Source organism: Microtus oregoni, unplaced genomic scaffold, assembly GCF_018167655.1.
Source record: "Microtus oregoni isolate MIOR12 unplaced genomic scaffold, Mior012 000005F_ref0000423, whole genome shotgun sequence".
Taxonomy (NCBI): Eukaryota; Metazoa; Chordata; class Mammalia; order Rodentia; family Cricetidae; genus Microtus; species Microtus oregoni.
The window spans coordinates 9,071,227-9,098,270 of record NW_024543064.1 but is presented as its reverse complement, the minus strand read 5'-3'; the positions used below and the strand labels follow the sequence as shown (position 1 = coordinate 9,098,270).

General features: G+C 44.4%; 1 protein-coding gene across 6 annotated transcripts in view; it reads right to left on the bottom strand.

The window, feature by feature from the left end:
* Positions 1-27,044, bottom strand: part of LOC121447808 (vacuolar protein sorting-associated protein 13D) — a 227,914-nt gene that overhangs the window by 129,516 nt on the left and 71,354 nt on the right. For 3 of the 6 annotated variants that reach the window (XM_041651068.1, XM_041651070.1, XM_041651072.1), the window contains 12 exons: positions 24,700-24,855; positions 22,430-22,640; positions 21,802-21,876; positions 15,923-16,129; positions 14,610-14,699; positions 12,767-12,907; positions 11,547-11,669; positions 9,363-9,437; positions 5,713-5,818; positions 3,577-3,729; positions 1,836-1,971; positions 470-517 (listed from right to left, as the gene is read on the bottom strand). In XM_041651068.1, the coding sequence (XP_041507002.1) occupies positions 470-517; positions 1,836-1,971; positions 3,577-3,729; positions 5,713-5,818; positions 9,363-9,437; positions 11,547-11,669; positions 12,767-12,907; positions 14,610-14,699; positions 15,923-16,129; positions 21,802-21,876; positions 22,430-22,640; positions 24,700-24,855 (1,521 nt within the window). The remainder of the gene's footprint in view (positions 1-469; positions 518-1,835; positions 1,972-3,576; positions 3,730-5,712; positions 5,819-9,362; positions 9,438-11,546; positions 11,670-12,766; positions 12,908-14,609; positions 14,700-15,922; positions 16,130-21,801; positions 21,877-22,429; positions 22,641-24,699; positions 24,856-27,044) is intronic. The other 3 variants (XM_041651069.1, XM_041651071.1, XM_041651073.1) reach the window with 3 other exon arrangements.

Sequence of the window (27,044 nt, the reverse complement as noted above, 5' to 3'; positions counted from 1 at the left end):
AAGTAGTCACAAATCACCATCAAAGCTCAAGCCTTCACTGGTCCAGTCCCCAAGGAACACACACCAGAGCTTCCAGGCCTACCTGAAACTTCAGTGCCTGGGATCCACAGGCACAAGAAATCAAAAAGGAAAGCCTGGAGCATGTCGTTCATGTCACTTTGCAATGACAGGTGGTCATCTAACGACTTGTATTTCCTTGCATGGCCTTTGGACCAAGCACAGGCAATACAAAACTGAACCAGGGAAAACGTCTAGTTCAGGTGAGAAGGAAAGGGAGGCCTTGGAGGCACCATAATCCTCAGCAATGTTCACTAATTTAGAGGAACCATGAGTAGGAAAAGGTGGGATGAGTGCCAGTCACACACAGGCCGCAGAGCCCTTGACCATCAAGAAACACAGTTATGTATAATCTCAGTGTGGTGCATACACTCAGTAAGCACAATGATGACAACAGAAAGATCATACTCACATAAACCTGGGGATGTATGATATTTGTTCTGCTGCTTGGGCTGCCAATCTAAGAGAGAGTCGCAGAGTCAGAGCATCAGCACAGACCCACAACAGCAGGTGCAATTACATTCAGTGACAATCTAACTGTCTTGAGCAGTGCTGAAACTACTTTCAGGCACAGTATGTCTAAAGACAACACGCTATGTCCTGCACAGCAGGGAGAAAACAAAGGTCAGTCTACAAACGTTTAACAGCTGTGAGCTTCCTCCAGCACCCAGCGATGCAATGGAAGGCATGTACAGGAAGAGTCGGTCCTCTCACTGCCTGGCATGAACTTAGGCAGAAAAATAAAGAATTGTTTGCTCCCATTGAAGATAGGTGGGGTACCAGAGAGAAAGAGAGAGACCTTAAAAACAAACACCTATGGAATGGTGTTCTCTGAAAGTATCTCTCTACAGTTTCTACCACATCACTGGTGCCCATAAATAGTCATCTGCCCAGCAAAGCATGAATATGGCACCTGTATCACCTGGACACTGGCCTCTGCCTACACCAGCAACTAGGGAAGCTGTCTGCATCCTTCCCCAATGCCCTGCAGCCCCAGGACCACAGACCAGGGCAAAACTAGGAGAGAACATATGAACTCCCAAGATCAGATAAAAAGGAACAATGGTCACCTCTGTACCTCATTGCCACACAGGATTTGGTACCTCAGAGTTAAAAGGATCACAGAAGAATACTATAATGTGAAAATGTATATAAATTATAAAACTTTATAATACATCAAAAACAGTCAAGATAGTTCACACCCTCCGACTTAACCACGCCCAGATCATGTGCTGTGTGGTCAGGCTTACAATGGTCACCCTGTACCAAGCATGTACAAATTCTTACCTCATCTCTATCCCCTACACAACACAGTATTAGCAACCATTTCCACAGCACTTATGGTACTAGGCACACCCTAGGTACTCTACACAGAATTTCCAGTTTACTGGAGAATATGCATGACTTGCATGCAAACACTATGCTACCTAACACAAGGGATTTGAACACCTAAGATTTGGGTATGTGGAGGACAGGTAAAGTCGTGAAACCCATCCCCCAGAGACACTAAGGGATTGCTGTATTCAAGTTTCCAGTCGGTAAGGAGTCAAGAAAGACATCTACCTACATGCGATAGCACGCTACTGACAAATGTCCACCTTGTTTTCTTCTGATGGCAACCACTGCCTGGCTTATCTGCATGTTGATTACCAACCCCTACCCCGAGCCAATAACCCAATGTTCTCTTCTTAGAAACAGTGGAACAAAGCACTTCCCTGGAGCTGTGTGACAGTCTGGCCTGGCAGGGTATGACATAACGCCACACAGCAGCCACTCACCGTAGAGGAAGAGGAGTTTTTATCTGGTGCTGCATACCGGAAGAAGGTCCCAACCTTGTCCACGGACACTGGACTCACTTGCTCCCAACCATTGACTCGAACTTGCAGCTGATGGATGCGCAAGTCATGAGTATGTCTGTCAATCAGAACAGAAAGGGTCCAGTCTCAAAAAGGAAGGAAATTAGGAGCAGAGACTCCAATCTGATTTATTGTATAATGATGTAAATGCCATCTGGCTAAACCTTCTCAGCACCAGCTAATGAGCAAGGTCAAGAAGGGGCTTTAACAAGCTTTTTTGCTGGTGGCAAGTAGTGAGAAGTGACACGCTTGAACCAAGGGGCATCTACCCTCCTCTCATAAAAACCATGAAATCTTGTATGTTTGCCAGTTCTCTCTCAGAAGCCCCCACCTAGCCTTCATGAGATAATGACGTCAGAGCTAACAGTCGAGTGGAGCAGTCGAAGTATACTAGCCATTGAGTCGCGCAACCGCACCCTTAGGGATGCATAAGCTTTCTTATTTTGATTCCTTTGTTGGAAATTCTACTCCTCTCAGGAACACATCCAGTCGTTTGGCTCAGACCCTACATAACCACAAGCAGGCCTGGGAGACAGAGCCCTAGGAGTTACAGAGCACTAGTGCTCAGCTGAAATTGGAGCAGCAGGCAGTGGGCAGAACAGAAGGAATGGGAGGAAATTGCACGTTTAATTCTATTTTAGATTTTGCCTAATTCAAGCCAGAAGGCTGAAATGGGGAACTGAACTTGAGGCTGACAGGAAGGGAGGAGGACGGCATGGGGTACCGTGTGCCAAGGAGAAAATGCCAAAAAAAAAAAAAAAAAAAAGGCATTCATTTTGATGAGTTCAAGCAGCACAGTGGGTTACAGAACACCAAGGTCAGGCCCTCTCTAAGGCAAGAGGCAAGGCTTATTCAAAGTCACCATCAACAAGAGCCTCATGAAGGACAGGACATTCCGGAAGTCTGTCCAGCATAGTGATTCCACCCCCACCTCTATAAGACCTCCAGAGACCCAGACCTACATATTCAAAACCCTCGCCAGACAGGACTAGCCTGTGCAAACCTGCACAAGAGTGCTTTGTTGTGAAGGAGGTTTGCACAGAAGCAGGGAACTCAGGCCTGAAACCAGTCTCTTCCACTTCAGCTTGCCCCTGAAATCAGCCCGAGGCTCAAACACTAAACCTTCACCTATTTACATCCATGACAGCCTTCTCATTTAAAAATGCAGTGTGATAACTTGTTGGACATTCTATCAACTTGTAGGAAACAGACTTAAAGCCTTCTTCCGTATTGTGCCAACTCCAACTCGTCTGGCTGGCTGCTGAAAGAGTAACCAGGCCAGCAGTGCCCCTTGATATTACACTGCATCCAATTGCTGCCTTACTCTTACTGTTCTGTATCCTGAGCCTATCTGCTTTGAGAACCTGTCTAGAATAGCACATGGAAACCTGGCCAGGATACAATGAGTGTTAGGATGTAGCTAGTCTTTTCCCAGACTCTGAAATACTTAGTTAACGCCTCACACATTGAATGAATGGGAATAGAAAGAAACGATTTTCCAGATGGCATGACAGGCTATATTTTAAGAGGAAACAATTGACATTCAAAGTATCTTTTCACAATAAAACACTCAAGTCATGAATAAGTGAAAGACAAGACACCAGGGACAAACATTTACATCCATGTCATGTCTTTCACAGAAGGATAAACGGTCAAAGTTTACCTGTGTCTTAACTTTCCTCTGGCTTCAAATTCAAAAGGAATCTCTTCACCTGTGAGGACTTCTCGCCACTCACTGACATTGTGGGCATCATCCAGAAAAGCTCCATTCCCTTCTGGAACCACCCCGGGACTCCCGCTGTGAGACAGTGCAGCCCTGGAATCAAATCAGATGACAGGTCGTCCCTCCTGCCTTGCTCTCCCTGCTGCCTCTACAGTAGCTCTGAGCCACCGAGAAGAAGTGGTCTTCCTACAACTGACTGACTGCACTGGCATGACACACCCTGGTTATTCTTTGTGAGCCAAGAAGGTCAGTAACTTCGGCTACTTTGAGGCTCGGTTACAACTTCTCTGACTGCTTGGAAATAGATTAAAGTAACGGTGAGCACAGCGGCACATACTAGCTCAGCTGAGGAATGAGGGTGAACATAAAGAAGTTTACATGGCAAGCTTTAGGCCAGCCTGGGCTACATAAGTGAGGCCCTGTTTCAATGTCTTTTAATTTAAAGTAAGTTCACTCGTGTATGTGTGTGGTGTATGCATCTGCATGTTACATTATGCACATGTGTGTATGTGGGGGTCAGAGGTCAACATCAGGTGTCCTCAGTGAATCTCTACCTCGTTATCTGAGACAGGATCTCTCTGTGAACCTGGAGCTCATCAGCTGGCCAAACTGGCTATCCCTTCAGCTCCAGGGATCCCCATCTTCACTTCTTCTTCTTCTTTTTTTTTAAAAATATTTGTTTGTTTGTTTGTTTGCTTATTTATTTATTATGTGTATAATATTTTGTCTGTGTGTATGTCTGCAGGCCAGAAGAGGGCACCAGACCCCATTACAGATGGTTGTGAGCCACCATGTGGTTGCTGGGAATTGAACTCAGGACCTTTGGAAGAGCAGGCAATGCTCTTAACCACTGAGCCATCTCTCCAGCTCCCCCGACTCTTCACTTCTTAGTGCTGAGACAATAGGTACACTACTATCTATGTTCAGCATCTTACAAGTGTGCTGGATCCAATCACTGGCTGAGCCATCTTCCCAGCCCTACACATTAGGCGTTAAGGCGATTGCCTCACAAGCACGAGCATGGGAGTTTGATCACCAGAACCCATGGAAGAATCTGGGTGTGGTGGTGCATGGATCCTAGCACTCCTCCTAGGAACAGGAGACAGGATCCTTAGAGCTGAGTGGCCAGCCAGCCTGGCCTAATCAATAAGCTCCAGGCCACTGGGAGACTCTTTGTCAAGGGAGGTAGATGCATTCCTGAGGATAGCATCCAAGGTTGCTCTCTGCCTCTGCATACACACTCACATACATGCATGAGCACGCACACGCACATACACACATTCACCCACAGCCACACTCACACACATGCACCAAAAAGAAAAGAAAGAGACCTGTGAAAGCTGTTAGTATCCAGCCACCTGCTCCAGCAGTGAGTCTGGAACATGTACACCAAGGCAGGACTTTCTAAGAGACTATGCTGGTGACCAGCAAGAATTTAACTGACATGAACTGGTAAACAGCGAAGTCTTAGCCAAGGTACCTTCATAGCTAGTAGAAGAAGAATGTCATTTCAAATCAGCTGACAGTCACTCAATTCTGCACTTCATGAAGCTGAAAAGCCCCCCACCGCCCCGTATTCAGAACATTGAGCCAACATCTAAGCAGGCAAAGCTGTCAGCTAAGCTTTGTATTTAGCTTAGGCGAGTTCTCATGCCCTCCTGAGTCTACCCATGCTATCTGGGCCAAAGTGTGCTCTAGAGACAAAAACAAGAGTTCAGGAGTAGTGTTGGAGGGTATTTCCAAAGCAGGCTCAGAGGAAATATGCCAAATACTTAGTTTTGTGACCATATATAGCTTCTTTAAAGAGTGTGGCACCTAAGGAGACCTGGAATGACTTTTCTCTCAACCTGACTGTAAACCTAACGCACACCAGGTCAAGATGAGCACAGCTCCACTACTGCTCACTCGGAACCACTTCTCTGTGGTCCTTTGCAGAATCAGAACTTCTACCACCAATCTCAGGACACGAGTTACTGACTGATTCGCGTACAAGCCCAGAGGCCTTGAGCAGGGGCCAACCTTGCCCTGGCTGCCAGGGATGTAAGCAGCTCCAGAGACAGAAAGAAAACACCTTACCTGGTGGGTGTAGTAGTCAGGGTGGCAAACCACAGTGTGCATCCCGTGTGGTTCCGCAGAGCGAAGGGGACAAATGGCTGCCGGCGCTTGGGGGTTTTCACCTCTGCTGTGACAAACAAACAAAAAAGACTATTAATATCTACTGTGTCTTCATGACAGAAACCCTCCTCCACCTGGGGACAGCACCCACAGCTGCCTCCTGTGTGAAGACAGAAGCGAGAAAAAGGACTACAGGCTTGTTGACATGACAAACAGACGCTGCAAGATTTGCTGGCTACTGTGTGACCCCCCTCCCCCCCACTCACTCAAACACACACACAATACCCACAACTCACATGGGTCTTACTGCTGAGAAGATGGTATCAGAACCTGACCTGGTTTAAAAAACACACACACACACACACACACACACACACACAAGACTGAAAGGCGATTCCTCCCAGTGCATTCTCAACACTAACCCTGGTGGAAGCCCGTTTTCTCTTCTAGTGCTATCTTCAAGATCATGCTTTCTGAAAGCTTTTAAAATGAAATTTTAGGTCTCTCTTCTTTTTAGTGGGCACTATGTCTGTGCATGTATGTGCAGGCGTGCATGCAGAAGTTAGCACTGACGATCTTTTCCTCTGTCTTTCTTCGCTTTATTACTTCCTACTTATTTTGAGACAAGGCGTCACATGAATCTGGAGTTCACCGACTGACTGACTGCCGCCTGTCCCCCTCCAACACCAACACTAGGATTATGGACACATGCTACTGAGCACAGTTTTTCCATGTGGGTTCTGGGGATCAAACTCAAGTCCTCATGCTTACACAGAAGAGCCAGTCCCCTAACATAGTTCCCTTTTTAACACAGGCAGCCAGCTAGATAGTATAAGGCAGGCACCGAGGAGGCTGCAAAGGCAGCAGTTCACACAGCTGTTTCACAAAACAACCTCTGATTGGGAACCTGCAGAGAAACAACCACCACCAGAAAATAACATAACCGATTCTAGGGAGAGGTGAACTGATTCTCAACACTGATAACTGTCAAAAGGCTCTACAGTGTTCTCAGGACCTTTCTGTGGTCCACTCTGACCAAGGGCCTGTCACCTCCAATAACCATACAAACTAAGTGGGAAGAGGCGGCAGGAACTACCAGGCAGTGACAATCCACGGTAGGAAGGCAGCTGGCTGAGGAGCTCATAGCACATAGACACTGATGACCACAGCAGGCCCCATGGTTCAGCCATCACTTTTGTTTATCCTGAAAGCACAAAGACAGCCACAACGTCGGTGGAGGTGACGGGGGACACATCTCAAGGGACAGCAAATGTTAGCAGTGGAGACCAGTGAGGCTGAAATCATTTTACAGGGCCCCATGCTTCCCACAGACAAGACCAAGAAGATAAACCACATCTGCGGAGCCATGATGAACATGCCCTGTCCAGCCATGGCAATCATCAGCCTATTTATTAAGATTCCATCATATTAAGAGTCCATCACTTTCTCTGGTACTTGCATTGTGGCAGCTTTACAAAAGGGGTGTGGGGGGGGTGATGACTGCCAAACAGGCAAATGCAGGTTAACACAGGTTCTCTCTGGACAATGGAAACTCAGCAGGCCCTACAACAGTCATCTGCAAAGGACAAGAGCAGTCCAGAGCAGTGGTTGTCAACATGGGGGTCAAGACCCACTCTGGAAAACCTCTCTCTCCAAATTATTCACATTAAAATTCATAACAGTAAAAAAACTACAGTCATGAAGTAGCAACAAAATAATTTTATGTTTAGGGACCACCACAACTTGAGGAACTGTACTAAAGAACACTGGAAAGGTTGAGAAACACTGGTATAGAGGGTGCTCCGGTCCCGCATCATGTGGGGATACTGGTGAGGATAATGTTTGCCTACTACTGTACTCACTTCCATCCCAGGGACCTCACTTGGTTCCCTAGGTGCCCCCCCCAGTGCAAGAGTTAAGAGGCTGCAGCAAGAGTGTCCCAAAGGATTAACAGTGCTATGTGCTCAGTGCAAGCAAGGAAAGCGCCTTCATTACAGTAGACAGGGCCAAGAGGAAAGGGACCAGACTGGAAATTTCCTTGTGCAAATCACACTTTGAGAGAGCAGGTGGCAGATTGGCTTTGACCACTTTGAAATATAGGCTCAAGAACTAGAAATCCATATAGAAAGCAATCTACACGCCTACTGCTGTGGAATTAGATGACATGGGAGAAACCATGCACAGGACCCCACACTTCATGTGCTGATCAGACCTAATGACAGAGGCTGAAACAACACAAGAGAGCACATAAATCCCAGCACTGCATCAGCATCCAATTGTCTGTGTCCTTGCCTTTGGCACAATATCAAGAAAAAACTCCCAAATCCATCAAAGAGAACATTATTTCCTGATGGCCTCAAAAAATCTGCCTCCAGTGAGTGAATCTGATTTCTTCAGAGGCTGAGAAAGCCTTAAGCTCCTCACATTCAAGTTTACTATCGGACTAGCTGAGGAAATTCCTACCTCTCTGCTCATCTCTCCCAGAGTAAACTGGCCATTCTAAGGAGTGGGATTTTTATGCTACATAGCAACTCGGCTATCAGAAAAGGCCTGCTTTGTGGATCATAATAAAGACACTGAAGCCCTATATCTGATGCTAGCTAGTAACAGAAGAGAAGGCAAATTCCTGTGCTGTCCACAAGAGTCTGTCACATTGGCAACAGGGGAATAGTGCTCAGTGTTTGCCTCAATGAGGAAGTCATCCTGGAAAGCTCAACAGTGGGGATTCAGAATGAACGAAGATCAGAGGCCTCTCTCAAAGACCCACCTCAGCTGAGCCTTCTAAAACCAGAATACACTGATCAAATGCCTTTTGGTTTATCTTTCCCTTTCTTTTGACAGGGTCTTGCTACATAGTCATGGCTAGCCTGGAACTTATAATCCTCCTGCCTCACCTCCCAAGTGCTGGGATTACGGATGTGGACCACCAAACCCAGCTCAAATGCCTTTTAAAATAAAACATATCAAGACCTGTGATTTGGATTTATCACAAACGTACTGTCAGATGAACAGTACTATTAACACAAAGGAAGAAAGGCAGCTTGGTGATATAAACGGTGGCATTTCTTTCTGCTCTCGCTCTCCAGTCCATTCTCTTTCCTATCTCCTAAGTGCATAAATTCCTTTGTAAAGAAACGAAAGATTCTATCCAAGCAATTTGTTGGGAAATACTTTGTTGGCTCTCTGACCAGCGATTACAGCTCCTACTTCACAGAACCCCCGCATCCCCATGAGAATACACGCTGGCTGAGGACTCTGTAGGCAAAGCCATGCGGCATTGCCTGCCAAAGGATGGCGTTCCTCCACCTCCTTCCTTTTCCTTGGAAGAGCCCTTCATGCCTTTGGCGTCTCTGTCACTGGAGGTCCGGAAAGAGACGGTGAAGAAGCAGATGTCACTCACGACTGCAGCCACCCCATGATGAGGATGATGAGGTGCTGCTGTGCTCCTCTGCTGCAGACATTCTTTCAGGCTACTGAACCAAAGTACTTAAAACTCAATATAGCCCAATTCAGCTCCACTCAACAACACGCATGAAAAAAACAGTGTACAAATGGACATAGAAAGCAGTTCTTGAAACAGGCAAATGGCGCAGCCTCTGGCTGTACTGTACCTCGAGCATAGGTCTGGTACTCTAGGTTAGTCAGACTGGCTGTACTCCTAGTTCTAAGGTAGACAAGAGGGAGGCCTGGTAGACAGGAGAGACAAAGTTAGAGGGTAAGAACAGGTGCGGTGAGGAAGAATCACCTCCACAAACACGAGTTGAGAACATTACAAATGGCATGCATCATGCAATTGTGAGAGCGCCCTTCCTGACTGCTAGGAGCCAAGAACGTGCTTGGCAAAGGCAGCAATTTTCTGCAAGGCTTTGATGGTGCAGCTGTGTCAAGGCACACTGCCCTTTTTCTAATTAGGCAACAATGAATGCACTGAACATACCCTCAAAGAGAACAACAAGTCTTCGGGAAGGTTTTAATTTAAACCATGTTATGTGTTGGCCCAGAAAAGTCTAATCAGTATGGATTTTAAGGGAGATATGCCATTCCAGTTGGAAAAGCGCAGGAGCGACAGGGTGCTGGTCACTGGCCACCTCAAATACTCAAGCAAAAGTCAGTCTGGCCTCCAGATTCCAGCAGTCCTTTCTCGGTTTATCTCACAGGACTAAGTTCCAACTGGACGCACACCTCACAAAACACCTGTACTTCTCATAAACTTATCAATGGAGTCATGCCGCTGAGGTTCACCTAGTTGAGGTTCACCTACGGAATAAGCCCTTGTTGAAAGGCTGACAACCAGGGCAACACAAAGCAAATGTGCTCTGCTCCCTGCTAGCTAGAAACATTGAAACAGCAGGGGGTTCCCAGTTCCTTAGGAGGAACTTCACACTGAGGTTACTCTGGGAGCCTGGTTTATGTCTGGTCTCAGTCAAAAACCTAACTTTGGGGAGAAATATGGCTAACGTTCTCAAATAAGATCTGAAAATTAGTAGTCAGTTCAACACGGTTGAAAGCTACTAATTTGAAAGTCGGTGCCACACATGCTGCGGGAAGTCTCTTAGACGGCTTCCAGGAAGACATAGTAAAAAGACATTTGGTGTTTAGGTGTATCAGTGTCAGGTGGCTAAAATAGTGTATCACATCAGCCTCAATAACCATAAAAATCAAGCTCTAATGTAGATAGGGCAATTTACTAACAACAGAAAGAGGAGAAAAGTGTAAGAAAGAGGGAGTGGGCCTTCCAGCGCATCAGGCCTTCCTGGAGTTGGCACTAACTGGACTGAGGTCACCAACTACAGAGCTCTCTTCAGAACCATGCTCTCTTGGACATACAAGGATTGCTTAGAGTCTTCTGGACAGGCAAGGTTGTTTTTTTCGCCACACAGATTAGGGTTAGGGGAGCTGGAGCTTGGACTCAGAAGCAAAAGCCTGAGAAGAGAAAACAACCCAAACCGAAGCTTTTGTCTTTCCTTCTAGAAACACGAGGCAGTCTGCTCGCACACCCCAGGAGAGGCAAACAGGCACAAAAGCTTCCTATGCTAAGAAAGCCCATCTTCCCTGGACTGTAAGCAAACCAGATGGAATATTTACGTATTCATGAGCCATGTGAGGTCCCGCCAAGACTCTCCAAAGAAACCACACTGAAAGAGTTGGGGCTGAGCTGAATTTGGATGACAATGGCTTGTGGAACAAGCAGGACCTGTGGTGTCTGTCACCTCTCCCCAGCTCTGAGGCAAACAGAGCTCCATGCTGAGGTATTCATCAGAACCAAAAACATCATCAACAAAGAACACACTGAATCCTTCCTCAAGAGCCAGTATTCAACTCCTTTATGCACTATGAACAATACAAGCCCTTCTTTTAAAAAGGCTTTTCCACTTGGGATCTTGCCCTCCCTCTTTCCAAGAATACATACAAACCCTCTAGCATTACTTTAAATGTTTTTATAATACAGTTTTTAAAAAATCCTGTCGACTGAAAAACCAATTGATTTTGCCCAACTGAAAATAAAGCGACCAACAGCGTGTCCTGACATGCTCTCCAGTGTCACTGGAAATCAAGAGTAAAGGTTTGCAGATCCCCTCTCCTCCATGTCACTGGAATTAGAGCCTGCAGTAATATTTCAGTAGTTTGTGCCAGAAAACCGTCTTTTCCAAGGACTAAAACCAACAACGGAGGCTAGTCAGAACTTCCTATGGAGTTCTCCACAGAGAACAAGCATTCTATACGAGTCTCTCGGTGAAGGACTGCTCTGTAGATTAACATTGATACAGACAGGCTTGTGCTTATAGAAACCTTACTTTGTCCAAAGCATGGCGGATCCACTGAGGAGCCCATCCAGTCTTCGGACTTGACTGACTCTGTTTCCTTGTCTTCTTTACAGTAATCTGCCAACCACGACTCCTTGGTACTGACATACTGATCTAAAAAGAATTTCATGAAGACATGAAGAGGGGAGATAAACAAGGTAAAAGGTTCATATCAAATTATTTCAATTCAGCAAAACAAGCTTTTACTAAGCACCTCCTTATATGCTGGGTCTATGCTAGAAGCTGAAAAGGCTGGACCCTGGAGATGGAATTCCACATGGAAAAGATGAAAGCCATCAGAAAAACTACCTCCATGAAGCCACCCATGATACAAAAGGGGATAAAGCCATGACAGAAATACAACGCTGTGGGACAGAAAGGGTCAAAAGTGGGTGGTGGGTGTATACCAAAGTCCAGGGAAGTCTTTAGACAGGCAGACTCGTGCTTTGGTTCTTGAAAAGGTGAATAGAGACTCAATGAGACTGAGGACAGAGTCACTAGCAAAATTCTAAGACATTAAAGTAAATGAGATACTCGGAATACTGAGTGAATGCTGTATCTTCATTGCACACAGTGCAGAAGGGACAAGGCAGAAAAATCCTGATCTGCAGATGGACATTTCAGGGCCAAAGAAACTTTTAAGAAGGCATGCTATTGGCTTGGCAATTCTTTAAGCAAATCATTTTCAGAGTTAACTCAGTGTGGCAGCTGATAGGAAACAGCACAGAGAATTAACTCATTCTGCTAAAGTCATACCTTAAAGAACTGCTCTGTACCAGGGTACGGCACTGGGTGCCTATAATTACAGACACTTTGGAGGCTAAGGCAGAAGTGTGATTTTGAGACTAGCTTAGGCTGGACTACAGAACCTTGTTTTAAAAACAAACAAAAATTCCTCTGTGACTGAAAAAAGCAAATCTAAGCTCACTTCTAGGGTACTTTATGAAACCTACAGACAAGAATTATGAGGAGAAAGTTCATGGGGACACTTTGTGGTCCCTAAGCAGCCTCAGCTCTAGCTTGGCCATGGAGAGCATTAACATGGGGCCTCAACACTAGACACCAGATTAGGTTCACTAGGAGAGCAGCCATGATGAGGAAGTGATGCCAGGCACAGGGCCAAGCATTTGCCCACCTGGCATCCTTGTCTGCAGGCAAAGGACTCGTGTTACAGAAAGATGTTAGCCTACAGCAGGCACGGTTCCACTCACCAATCAGTACAGAAGTGATGTTGATATCCAGGCGGGGTTTAGCCTTGGCCTCCAGCTTTAGTCGTGGAGGATGGAGACGACTAGCTGCCTGTTGTTGCCAGGATACAGAGCACGGCCATGGCTCAATAAATGGCTCCCAGCCTAAAAGAATGCAGGAAATAAAACATCTGTTCAGCAGATATCAAGGGTTTATAGGAGAATACTGTTCATGAGTGCTTAGCAAGGACAGAATACAGCCTAATGGCTCCAATTCCATCTCACAATGAAAGAACCACCTTTGGCTACAGGTCACCCTACAGATGCCTGCTGTGCATGGAACATGCCTGGAAGAGCATTAACACTCCCCATCATGCTCTTCTCCAGGTGGCAGGAAGAAGGCAGGGAGGATACATGCTCTGTTTCATTAAAGCTAGGTGACCTCTTCCTCAATAGAGACAGGAAAAAGAGCCTCAGGCTTAGGTTAGAGAAGAAAAACAGTGGCTTTAGCTAAGAGCTCCTACATCCATCCGCTGAACAAAGGCACATTTGGAGACTCATTAGCTTAATTTTCTCAGGTTTTTGTTTTTGTTTTAATCTTAAAATGTGTCACATGTACAAAAGGAATTTAAACAAGATTATATATATATATATAATATATATAATACACACACACAATTTAAAGGAAATACTACCACAAGCACTTGTGTAAATCATTTGAAATAGAAATAAAAAATCAGGTTAGGCATAGCTACATATACCTTTAATTCCTGAACTTGGGAAACAGAAGCAGACGGAGCTCTGATGAGTCTGAGGCCAGTTTAGTAAACATGGCGAGTTCTAGGACAGCCTGGGATAGGGAGAACCTGTCTCGAAAGAAAGAAAGAAAGAAAGAAAGAAAGAAAGAAAGAAAGAGAGAAAGGAAAAAAGAAAAGAGGAGAGAAGAAAGAGAAAGAGAAGAAGAAAAGGGAGAAAGAACTAGAAAGCGACAAGTCCCTGCAAAGTCTGGGTGCTAACTAACCCCCCTCATTCCCGACAACCTTCTGTCATTCCCTGCAACCATCTGCATGAACTGTTCTCTGCTTTCTTGTCTGTCTTATGCTTTTAGACTTTGTATTTCTTAAGAGTTGGTTGATTAGTCTATGAATAGATGGATATATAGATGAAATCCCATATGTATTCTTTTCAAGATTTCTTCGCCCCTTAAACACGTTTGAGCGCAGTGTTACTGTGCTGGTGAAGCTCACTGAGATGTGTTTTCTGCCAACGAGTAGCACTCCACCAATCTAATTCGCTCATTTTACTCCTGAAAGATGTTCACTCAACTCTAGTCTCATCACTACTAGGAAGAATAGTACTATAAACACATCTGTCCATGTGTGTTAATGCACAGACTTGAAAGGGGAGTGCAGATCAGCTCTTAAGATGCTTGTGTTCACTGTCACTATATCATGAATACTTCCTAACTACACAAATTAGAATTCCTCTTCAGAAGCTATGGTTCATTTGCACCCAAGTATGTGCCACACTCCACTTCTGTCTGGGTATTAAAAAATTATATTTTGGATCAAATTCAGAAGAATTTCCATGAGTTCCAGGACAGCCTGACTTTAACTACAGAGTAAGACCTTGCGTCAAAAAAAAAAAAAAATACACAAAACCAAAGAAGCTCAACTCTTTAAAACTAGCTCCCTAGCCTTTGAAAGACTTATAAGTACAGTCATAACATATCAAACATATTTGTTGGTCTTTCTCAGTCTCAAATCACCCCACCCTTTTCCTCATGTCACATGTATACAGCAATGGGCCCTGGTAAACATTTTCACTTATTCTTTAAATCTTCTAATAACTTACACTTTACACTGACCTGACAGAGCGCGGTTATAATAATCTCCAGAAAGGGTGAAGTGGGCATAGCCCTCAGGGCTAGTTCTTATGTGCTGAAGAAAATTCAGACCTGCAACAGAAGCAAATATCACTACAGAGGCAAGAGCAAGGCTGCCCTCCACAGATGAGCTGCATTTCAGACACCAGCTGCAGCTCGTACTGACAGCCTCATGGGAGAGCACACATAACTACAGCATTCTGTCTACCATGTAGGTTTGTGCATCTGTTTTCATGTTTTATACCCACTACATTCAAATGTTATTATTGTGCTGGAAAGATGGCTCAGTGGTTAGGAGCACTGGCTGCTGAGGAAGTTGAGTTCTATACTCAGCACCCACATGGCAGCTCACAACCATCTGTAACTTGAGTTCCAAGGAATCTGATAACCTTTTCTGACCTCCATGGGCACCAGGTAGGCAGTGGTGCACATATATACATACCTGCATGTAAAACATTCATACACATAAAAAATAGAAACATATATATCATTGTCTTAATTTGTGAGTTTTTGGCACTCCCTTAAGCACTGAAGCTAAAATATGCTGTCACCCCCCAAGCTCATCCCCAGCACCCAGGTCATGCCAAAGCCCTATATTAAGGTATTTCTCCCTGAATGCATAGAAAGAGGGCAGTGATAAGAGAACACTAGCTTAAGTAGATTTTAGTGTGTTTATTAATTCTTTGAGAATTTTATCTATTTTAATAATCTGTTGCCCAGTGTGCTCATATGCGGGAGAGGACCAGAAGAATGGACAGACAGAGCTCCTGAGGTGATGGAAATTTTATCAGTATCAATCTCTACTATTCCTGGGCTACAGGACGAAGCCACACATGGGAAATAAAAAATTCTGGGAGAGTCTTCCCCATACCCATACTTGAGTATGTCTTATTCTCCTCGACTAATACCTGACAGCCCACACCTATGCCCTTAAGCCTACACTAAAGTATTTTTTACTAAGCATCAAGTCTGCTTTGTTTAAAAAAAAAAATCTGGTGGGGCATAGGGGCTCACACATTTAATCCCAGCACTTGGGAGGAGGCAGAGACAGGTGGATCTCTGAGTTCAAGGTCAACCTGGCCTATAGGGGGAGTTCTGGGACAGCTGAGGCTAAACAGAGAAACTGTCTCAAAAGGACAAAAAAATCTGAAAAGCATGTTAAACAATTAAGTTTTATCTTAGTTAGTGCACTATGAAGTAGAGGGGAACAAGAAGACAAGGAAAACTTAAAAGGCAGGCCCTAGGAACTGAGCAACACTGGGCTGCTGGAGGTGCCCCAGGCTAGGCACACTCACGGGAGAAGGTAAGCTCGGCAAGGGGCACGTCGCAGTCCATGCAGTCATCAATGAAGCAGATGCATACACTCTCGGCCTTGACTTCTACTCCGGAGATTCGTGGGGCCGCCACGGCCCCCGGGTTGTCTCTACTGCTGGAGGCCAGGGACAGGGACTTCAGAGGTTCTGCATTCTTGAACAGCCAACTTGCTGCCTTCTTCAGCTGACCTTCAAGAAAATCCGAAGGTGAGCATCCCACCAATTCCCAAAGCTTTATAGGGACCTGGGGAGGGGGGTGCATATAATGGGAATCCTGCTCCTAAGCAAAAAGTAAGTTCCTGCTTGCCACACAACTTCTCCCCAAGCTTTCCTGTTCTGACTCCCAAGGCCCCATATGGTGCCATCATGGACAGAGAGGGGGGTTGGGGGGATCAGATGGTATGCAAGCAACATCTCTGCTCTAGTTCTGCACATACTGATAACTAAATGTCCTCAAATGTCTTCCTTTGTGCATAGTTTGTCATCTCAATCACAAACTCCGAGGGCAGAGAACAAAATGAGATACACACACAGACACACACGTGTGTACATGTGTGTGTATCTGTGTGTCTGTGTGTGTATGTGTGTGTGTGTGTGTGTGAGAGAGAGAGAGAGAGAGAGAGAGAGAGAGAGAAAGGGAGGAAGAGAGGGAGAAGGATAGATACAGACAGACAGACAGACAGAGATAGGGAACTATTAGTACCACCTGCCTGAATAACAATATTCATAATAATAACAGTAACAACCAGAGTGCAAAACACCCTCTTGGTCCCAAGGAAAAAAAAACAGGAAAGGGACAGGGAAAAAGGAGGAATAGGAGAAAAGGAAGGAAGACAGCAATGTCAGCACACACTCAGAATGTGAACAACACACTTGCTTGAGGGCCTGGGCTCTGGAGAAAGGACACCCAGCTCTAGACTGATTCTGCACTTTGCAGCTACTGAATCTTGAACAAGCTGTTTTGAGCTCTGGGCCTCACAGCCTAAGAAGCAGTGGTTCTCAACCTCTGTGTCAAGACCCCTTTTGAGGTCAAAGAACCTTTCCCGGGGTGACCACTGGAAAACAGGTATTTACATTATGATTCATAACAGTAGCAAAATTATAGTTATGAAATAGCAAAGAAAATAATTTTGTGGCTGGGGTCACCACAACATGAGGAACTGTATTTAAGGGTCACAGTCTTAGGAAGGGTGAGAAGCACCGACTTAGAAGAACACTTTTCTTTCATTTTGTTTTGTTCTGTTTTGTTTCTCTGTGTAGCTCTGTAGAACAGGCTGGCCACGAACTCACAGAAATCCACCTGCCTCTGCCTCCCAGGTGCTAGGATTAAAGGCATGTGCCATCAAGCCCATCTAGAAACCCAAAAGGGTCTTACAACATAAGGGAAGATGTATTTGAATAGTTAAAGAATAAAAACCAGGGCTGGAGAGATGACTCAGAGGTTAAGAGTACTGACTGCTCTTCCTGAGGTCCTGAGTTCAATTCCCGGCAACCACATGGTGGCTCACAACCATCTGTAATGAGATCTGGTGCTCTCTCTGGCATGGAAATACACAGGCAATAGGACCATTGCATACACAATAAATCTTAAAAAAAATAAAAAATAAAAGCCATAGGACAATTAGACGTGACAAGGTATGAAGTTAAATCAGGAAGCAATAAGGACTGAGTGGAAACAAAACTGAGGAAGACAAACAGCTAGCCCACCTTCACTGCTTTCAGGGGTCAAGGTGCTTCAGGTGATGTGCTGACTGGCTGCTGTGTGACCGGGGTAGAATGTCCTCTATGGGAAGGAAGAGTTGTGACAACACCACAGGTATGTACATATGTATGTGCACAGCCTTGTTAGTCAGTGTGAGTGGGCACAGAAAAGGAGGTCCATGTGCACAATGCAGTAATTCAGCCACAGAGAAGAATGAGATGATGTGGCTTGAGGGAAAATGAACACAACTGGACACCACCATATGGAGCAAAATAACTCAAGCTCAGAAAGACAAGTGTCACAAGATTTCTCTCATTTGTGGACCAGATTCCATTTAGAAACATAAAACCACAAATCCTATTTGCAATATCACAGTCCCCACCACTTATGCATGAGATCCAAGGCCAGAGGGATGCTACAAGCACAGAACGCCAAGCTCTGTAACTCAGCACCTTTCCCAGTCACTGGTATTCACTGTGATTAAAGATTTTGGCAAAATTAGCACAATTTGCTAAGTGGTATACACCTTTAATCCCAGCTCTTGGGAGGCAGAGATAGGTGGATCTCTGTGAATTTGAGTACAGTCTGGTCTACAAAGGGAGTTCCAGGACAGCCAGGGCTGTTACACAGAGAAATTCTGTCTCAAAAAACCCAAAACAAACAAACAAACAAATAAAAAACCCGAGCACAATTTTTCCTTTGCAATTTATAGGCAGAAAGAAAGATTTCTCTGCCTACAGATCTCAGCAACCTCAGCACAGGGCTTTTCTGGACATTTTTTTTTTCCTTGCTAAAAAAAGTTTGCCTTGTTTGTTTTTGGTTTTTTTTAGATTTATTTAATTATGTATACAGTATTCTTCTGTCTGCATGTATACCTGCAGGCCAGAAGAGGGCACCAGATCTCATTACAGATGGTTGTGAGCCACCATGTGGTTGCTGGGAATTGAACTCAGGACCTTTGGAAGAGCAGGCAATGCTCTTAACCACTGAGCCATCTCTCCAGCCCCTGTTTGCCTTGTCTTTTTTTTTTTTTTTGTATTTTTTTTTAATTTATTTATTTATTAAGGATTTCTGCCTCGTCCCCACAACCGCTTCCCATTTCCCTCCCCCTCCCCCCGATCAAGTCCCCCTCCCTCATCTGCTCGAAGAGCAATGCCTTGTCTTAAAGGAAGCAGTTTGCAGCTTCTCTGGGTACCTCTGAACCCCAGAGCACCACTCCTCCGCTCTTGGCCCTTTGTTAAGTTATATAAGGGTTTCACAAACACAAGCACAGGGGTCACTACTGAGTGAGCAGCACACAGAGAATGGATACATTAGCCAAAGGACAACTCATGTCCTGGACAGGACAGAGAGAGGCTTCACCATACTTCTCAGAATGGCTTGAGACTTGAAACTCATAAATAATTTGCAGGCTTTTCCATTTAATTTTTTCAGACCATGGCTGAGCTCAAATTATGGAAACCATGGAATAAGAAGACCACAGTTTAAAAGGAGGCTATCATGCAACCTATCAATAAACAAAATGAGTGTGGGCCAGGAGTGTAGCTTAGTGGTAGAGCACTTGCCTAGAATGTACAAGGCCTTAGACTGAATATCTAGTACTTCAGAAAGAAAAAGGAACTCTCTCACTCTCTCTCTCTCTCTCTCTCTCTCTCTCTCTCCTCTCTCTCTCTCTCTCTCTGTGTGTGTGTGTGTGTGTGTGTGTGTGTGTGTGTGTGTGTGTGTGTCTGTGTCTGTGTCCATCCTCATACCTATATACATATAACACCTAAAAAAAAAAAAGGCAGAGAAACCAAAGAAAGTGTAAAGGCTGGAAGGGAAAACAACTTTGACTGTATTGCTTTTTCTTAAGAGTAACAAAAGGTTGTTTCCTAATTTTACAAGAATTCGCCACACTGATATCCAAAGAGGCTGTACCAGCTTGCATTCCCACCAACAATGCAGAAGTGTTCCCTTTTCCCCACAACCTCTCCAGCATAGGTTTTCATCAATGTTTTTGATCTTGGCTATTCTTACAGGTATAAAATGAAATCTCAGAATTGTTTTGATTTGCATTTCTCTGATGACTAAGAATGTTGAACATTTTCTTAAGTGTCTTTCAGCCATTTTAGATTCATTCCTCTGTTGAGAGTTCTGTTTAGGTCTGTACTCCATTTTTTTATTAAATTATGTGATCTTTTGGTGACCAGTTTCTTGAGTTCTTTGTATACTTTGGAGATCAGACCTCTGTCTGATGTGGAGTTAGTGAAGATCTTTTCCCATTCTGTAGGCTGTCGTTTTGTCTTGTTGACTGTGTCCTTTGCTTTACAGAAGCTTTTCAGTTTCAGGAAGTCCCATTTATTAATTGTTTCTCTCTGTGTCTGTGCTGCTGGGGTTATATTTCCTCAAGACCCAGTAATACCACTTTTGGGTATATAGCCAAAGGATGGTCAATCGTGCCACAAGGACATGTGCTCAACTATGTTCATAGCAGCATTGTTTGTCATAGCCAGAACCTGGAAACAACCTAAATACCCCTCGACCGAAGAATGGATAAGGAAAACGTGGTACATTTACACAATGGAGTACTACACAGCATAAAAAAATAATGACATCTTGAATTTTGCAGGAAAATGGATGGAGCTAGAAAACATCATTTTGAGTGAGGTAACCCAGACACAGAAAGACAATTATCACATATACTCACTCATAGGTGGTTTTTAAACATAAAGCAAAGAAAACCAGCCTACAAACCACAATCCCAGAGAACCTAGACAACAATGAGGACACTAAGAGAGACTAATATAGATCTAATCTACATGGGAAGTAGAAAATAGAAAAAGACAAGATCTCCTGAGTAAATTGGGAGCATGGGGACCTTGGGGGAGGATTGAAGGAGTAGAAGAGAGGCAGGGAGGGGAGCAGAGAAAAATGAAGAGCTCAATGAAAATCAATTAAAAAAAGAGTAACAAAAGGTGGGTATGGGGCTGGAGAGATGGCTCAGCAGTTAAGAACATTGCCTGCTCTTCCAAAGGTCCTGAGTTCAATTCCCAGCAACCACATGGTGGCTCACAACCATCTGTAATGAGGTCTGGTGCCCTCTTCTGGCCTGTAGGAATACACGCAGACAGAATATTGTATACATAATAAATAAATAAATATTTTTAAAAAAAAGGTGGGTATGATGTGCCAGGGGAAGAAGGGCACAGTGTACAGTGGGCCACAGAAGAAAGAACACAGGTTCTACACATCAGACACACCTCTCTTTAATATGCCTTAGGCCCACACTAATGGATAAACTTGAACAAATTTACTTAACCTATCTGAGCCAGTTTCTTCATCAGAAGTATGAACAGTAATGGCTATATTTCCAAGAGCTAGGAGACTCCACAAGAAAACCCAGAGCCAGGCTGGGGACAGGGATGGAGCTCACAGGGCTTGCCCACTGGGTTCCATCACCAGCGGTGCATAAAAGGCAAGGTGGCTTGCACCTGTGACCCTAGCGCTAGAGACACAGAAACAGGAGGATCAGGAGTTCAAGATGATGCTAAGCACATAATGAGTTCAAGGCTGGCCTGGGCTACACAATGCTCTGACGCTAAATCAAACAAAGATGGGCCCAGTCAGATGGCTCAGTGGGTACATACACACAGTGGCACGTAGATACCCACTTACATACACCCACACAAAGAAATAAATGCAATCAATGTCGGTTTATTTGTTTAAAAGCCCAGAGACAGAGCTGTGAGGCAGCAAGCACATGGTCATGGCTGGCAGAATCACCAGGACTAACAACTTCCTTCCAAGTGCCAGGCATTCCTGCAGGCCAGGGTCTCCTACTCTGACTTCACAGGTAAGGAAGCACTAGCACTGAGAGGCTCAGTGACTTGCCCAAAGTCCCTAAAAAATAGGGACCTTGATGAGGGGCAAAGGAAGCATCTGACCCCACACAGCCAGCTCTAGTCAACCTCCTGATCATAGAAAATTCTTCAGATCACAACTATGATCAACCCAGAAGAATACTCAGCCCCGTGAGGATACACAAAGCCTCCTGTATATTCACATTCTCAGTCTTTCTCTCTCTCCCTTCCTCGCCCACCCCCTCGGAACTGAGGAGGAAATGAAAAGGAACCAAGTAGTCAAGACAAATAGCCGATCATGGACCCCACATCCAGATTACCTTGACACACCAGGAGAGCCTTGCGACAGTCATCCATGCTGAAGCCCAGCTCCTGCAGTCTAGCCAGCTGTAACTCTAGGAGACAGTTTGACACAGATTACTCCACCATCTGATGGAAGGGGACCAATACCATTTCCTTTCTCGAGATAAAATGGGCTCCTAGTGTAGACCTCTATCATGTGTACCTTGAACTTTTCCATCATTTCCTTATGTTGTATCTTAAAAGTGGAAGACTATCGTTTAGTGTGAGCAACACTGACTCAAAGTTTTCACAGGAAAAGTCGTCTCAATTTTTAAAAGTCACTTGTAGTTGAGCTGTTGTGAGCAGAAACCTAGCTGTAAGCTGGAACAGTTGCTGTCATGTCATACTTATGATTTACAATCATACTCAATGACAATTAGATTATGAACAATTGATCTGTGTATAAGAAAACTGAAAAGGTTAAAGGGGGCCGCTACCAGTATGGTGGATAAGTAAAAAACTAGGGAGACTGAGGCAGAAGGATTGCCAGAAGTTTGATGACGTATCAAATGTTGGACCAGTCTGGTGCAGAGTAAAACATGAGAGACAAAAAGAGAGATTAAGTGTTTTCAAGAAGACTGATTGAGTTTCCAATAAGATACCTACCCAAGACAGGATCTAAGGTGTGCCTTGACCCTTCTCTGATGTCCTCTCCAATTCGAGATGCCCCTGGGAGGCAAGTGCTGACAGAGTCTGCCTCTACAGCTGCTGTGTCCGGGGCTGCAGCACTAGCTTGCTCTGGGATAGACTTTGCAATGGCCAGAAACAGCTGAACATCGTTATAGGAGAGTCTAATATCCAGGGCTTGTAACTGAATCTAATGGAATGTAAAAGGTAGCAATAGTTTTTAAAGTTGCTTTTGGCTTGATGCCCCCACATCACTCACACATAATTCCTATTTTATGTCCCAGAAGTCAGATATCACCACAAACTCATTTAAAAGACTGCAAAGATATTGAAATTAAGCAAATGATGATGAGGTAGTATCTCAGTCATTAGGTAATAGTGACAAAACAGAATGAAATTTAAAAAAAACTAAACTAGAATAATTGCTAGAGCAATTAATACCTCACGAGATAAGAATATGGCTAGGGGTGAGGACCACCTAATGGCAATAGTTTGTTAATCCATTTTACACAGATCCGTTACATTTTTTTATCTCTGAAATAAATTGATCAACTGTGATGGGTAGCTTTGTCAACTTGATACAACCTGTAATTACCTGGGAGGAGTCTCAGTGACAGACTGTATTGAGTTGGCCTTTGGACATGTCTCAGAGGGCATGTCTTAACTGATGTAAAGGCTCAGCCCACCTTGGGCAGCACCATTCCCTAGGCAGGAGGTACTGAACTGAGAGTAGAGAAATAGGGCTGAGTCTGAGCAAGAAAAAAATCATGTATAGATTCATTTCTCTCTGCTCTTGACTGTGGAAGTTTCTGCCTTGACCTCTATATAATGTTGAACCATAACCTGGAATTATAAGGTGAAATTTCCCTTTTTCTCCCCTAAGTTGCTTTTCATCAGGATATTTCATCACAGCAACAGAAATGAATCTAGGATACCTACAAAATGGATCTCTTTGCCCCTATATTGCCAGTACTCAGAGACAGAGGTAGAAGACTCAGGAGTTCCAGACCAGCCTAAGCTACATGAGTACCTGTCAATAATAATAATAACAATAATAACATTATTATTAATAAAAACAACAATGATGAAGAAATCTTTTCTTTATTCAAACTTTTACACTGGTCAAGTCTGGAAGAACCATTTCTGAAATAGGGCAACAGAGATACTGTAAGCAGGCAAACCCGGCAGGGTGCAAAGGTCTGTGATGGAGCATTTCTTTATTCCCTCACTCAGGTTTTCCAGTGAGGTGCCGCTCAAACCCAAGAGCAGCATAGCTTTCCTCTTTCAGGCCCCCATGATTCAAGCAGACTGATGAGTTACTGCCCTCTTATCAAAGAAACAACACCTGGTTTAGAGAGGTGGCTCAGGGGTTCGGAGCATTTATTGCTCTTCCAAATGACCTGAGTTCAGTTCCCAGTCCCTGCACTAGGCAGTTACAACTGCCTATAACTCCAGCTCTTTTTCTCTGGCTTCTATGGATATCTACAGACACACAGACACATATACTCACAGGCAGGCATGCACGCGCGCGCACACACATACACACACACACACACACACACACACACGTAAGTACAATGAAATAAAGAACATAAGATCGGGCTGGAGAGATGGCTCAGAGGTTAAGAGCACTTGCTGCTCTTCCAGAGGTTCTGAGTTCAATTCCCAGCAACCAAATGATGGCTCACAACCATCTGTAATTTAATCTGGTGCCCTCTTCTGGCCATCAGACAGAATACTGTATACACATACATACATACATACATACATACATACATACATACATACATAAAATAAAGGTACTTCTGGAGTTTGTTTAAAAAGAAAAAAGAAAAAAAAGAAGCTTCAGCTTCAGCTTCGGTCCTCACCTTCCCTCATTACCTCTCAGTCCCAGTAAGACCGTCTGCTTCTGCCCTAACTAGACTTCTTGACCTGAAATGTCCTTCCTCCTCTACTGGCTTATATTCTACCTCCCCACCCCACCTCCAGATATCCCCATCCTGCAGCCATCTACCCACTATTCTTACCTATGTTGAGTTCTGCTTCCTGTCAACTTTTATAGAACTTCAAAATGATACCAGCCTATTAAAGGGTCTTTTATCCTGTTCACACACTGCAAGATCCTAGGCAGCATCATATGTATTACAGGTGCTGGAGTAAATATGATGGTACTAGACTCAAGAGTGGTCAAGAATGTCTGCACAGGGAACCACGGATGCATCCATGGGTTAGACATTGCTCAGCATTACCTCTAGGACGGGTGGGAAATCATCACTGTTGAACGCATCCATGAGCCCAGAACTATTCTGGTAAGAGGAGTTCCCCACCAGCTCCACTTGGATTTGAACTGGATCCACAATTGAAAGAGCTGTGTCCTGCTCATTCCCTAGCCGGCAAGAAAACACCTGAAAACGAAACAATACAGCAAAGGTTACTGCCTGCCTTGGGAGGGGTCTATGGGTTAGCAGCACCAGTGGACTTTCTCAGGAGCCATAAGCCCCGTGTTTTCACAGGACCCAAATCAGTTGCTAAAGTAAATGCTGCAAAGATCTGGGCTGCCACTCTAGCCTGCAGTCAACTGTAGGTACAGTGGTCCACCTGCAGGAAAATGTTCCCAATTCACCCACAATGGCTTATAGATCTCCTGCCCTTGGATCAAATAAATGCATGAACTAGCCTAAGGAAATAATACAAAATATAGAAAATTTCACTAACCATTTTAATTGTCAAAAGAAAAAAAATAAAATAAAAAAGCAAGTAAGGCTGAACCAAATCTACTTGATTAAGGATCTGCAGTCACCTAAAGGTAGGGGCTAAAAGCCAAAGTGGTGACACACTAACCCCAGCCTTGAGAGACAGAGGCAAGAGGATCACAAGTTTCAGGCCAGCCTGGACTATACAGCAAGATCCTATCTCTAGAAACATGAAGAAACAGGAAAAGAGGGAAAACACAGTTGAAAAGACCGTATAGAGGGCCAAGTGGTGGTGGCACACGACATCAATCTTAGGAAGTACAGCACATCACAGGTTATGTGAAAATACAGCCTCATCAAAATATTACAAAGCTAGACATGGAGACTCATGACTATAATCCCAACATTAGGAAAGCCGAGCCAGGAAGACTAAAATTCAAGGCCAGCCTGTGCTACACAGAGGAACCCTGATTCAAATGAACAAAATAATAATAACATTGACTTTCTTTTAAGGACAAGACAGAACACACCAAAATAACAATAAAAATTATATATGGGACTGCTAATTTTCCCTCCTCCCAGAATTTCCTAATTTAAGAGTGAGAGGAACATCCACTGAGATGCCTGAGCTAAGTGGGAGAGGAATGTCCAAGGAGATACCTGAGCCAAGAGCATCCCACAGAGATGGCTTCTACCTTGTCTCCTCTGTTCTGTCCACAACCCAAGGCTTAAAAGACACAGGGTGAACTGGGTGGTGGTGGCACATGCCTTTAATCCCAGCACTCAGGAGGCAGAGGTAGGCGAATCTCAGTGAGTTCAAAGCCAGCCTGATCTACAAAGAGAGTTCCAGAAATGTTACACAGAGAAATCCTGTCTCAGAAAACAAAAACAAAAACAAATAAAAAAAGACACAGGGTAGAGGCTGCTTAATATTACATATGACATATCCAGGTGACAAAGGCTACTCAAGTACAATTACCTCCCTCATAATAATCACACCAGTAAGAGTCATGGTCCGTTGGGTCACACATGAGCATCACTACAGAGCAGGTATTCTTAAGGGATGGATACAATATAAAACTCTACCGCCTGTTCTAAGCAGGCCTCCCTTACCCAAGGGTCCTTCACAGGACAGTGCTCAGCCTGAAGGAAGAGGATTCAAGGAGAGCAGGACTACTGCCTCAACTGTGCACACCTGCCACAGAGCCTTCCGAAGGCTTTAGAGGAAAAGTATTCATTTTCCTTTCCTCTTCAGGAACTGCACAAAATCCCATTGTAGCTGGTGGTCATTAATCAATCCCCAACTGGATCTCACTTCTAAATCCTCTTGAGAGATCATGAGAGAGTTTATAGTGTAAGACATTAACCTGGCATGTGCTAAGGGGACCTATGGTGCATGCTTTTCAGCACTGGAAAATACTGCATCAGTCCTGACAGGAGGGAGATGAGCCATGCAGAACCAGACTACCCAACAAGGTGCTCGTGGGAATAGGAACTAAGAGGTCACCCTGACTAGTGTCCTGAGGAGAGGAGGGTGTGTGGGGAAAGTCCTTGTGTGTTCATGGCTCACACTGGAGGACAGAACACAGGGAAGTAAGCTTCCAGAGCGGAAGAAAAAGCAAGGGGAGAGGCAAAGGTCCTTCACTGAATGATGTTTCCCTAAGAAGAGCTCAGGAGGCCATGATGAATACGGTGCATAGACCTATAATCTCTGCTACTCCAGAGGCTAAAGCAAAACAATCAAAAGTTCAAGGCTAGCCTAGGCAACTGACACAATCAAAACAAAAAAGGACTGAGCTGAGCAGGGAACATAGCTTACCTTAGTTAACAGAGTACTTGCCTAATAAACACAAGGTCTTGGTTCAATCCAAAGCAATAAACACACACACATACACTCACTC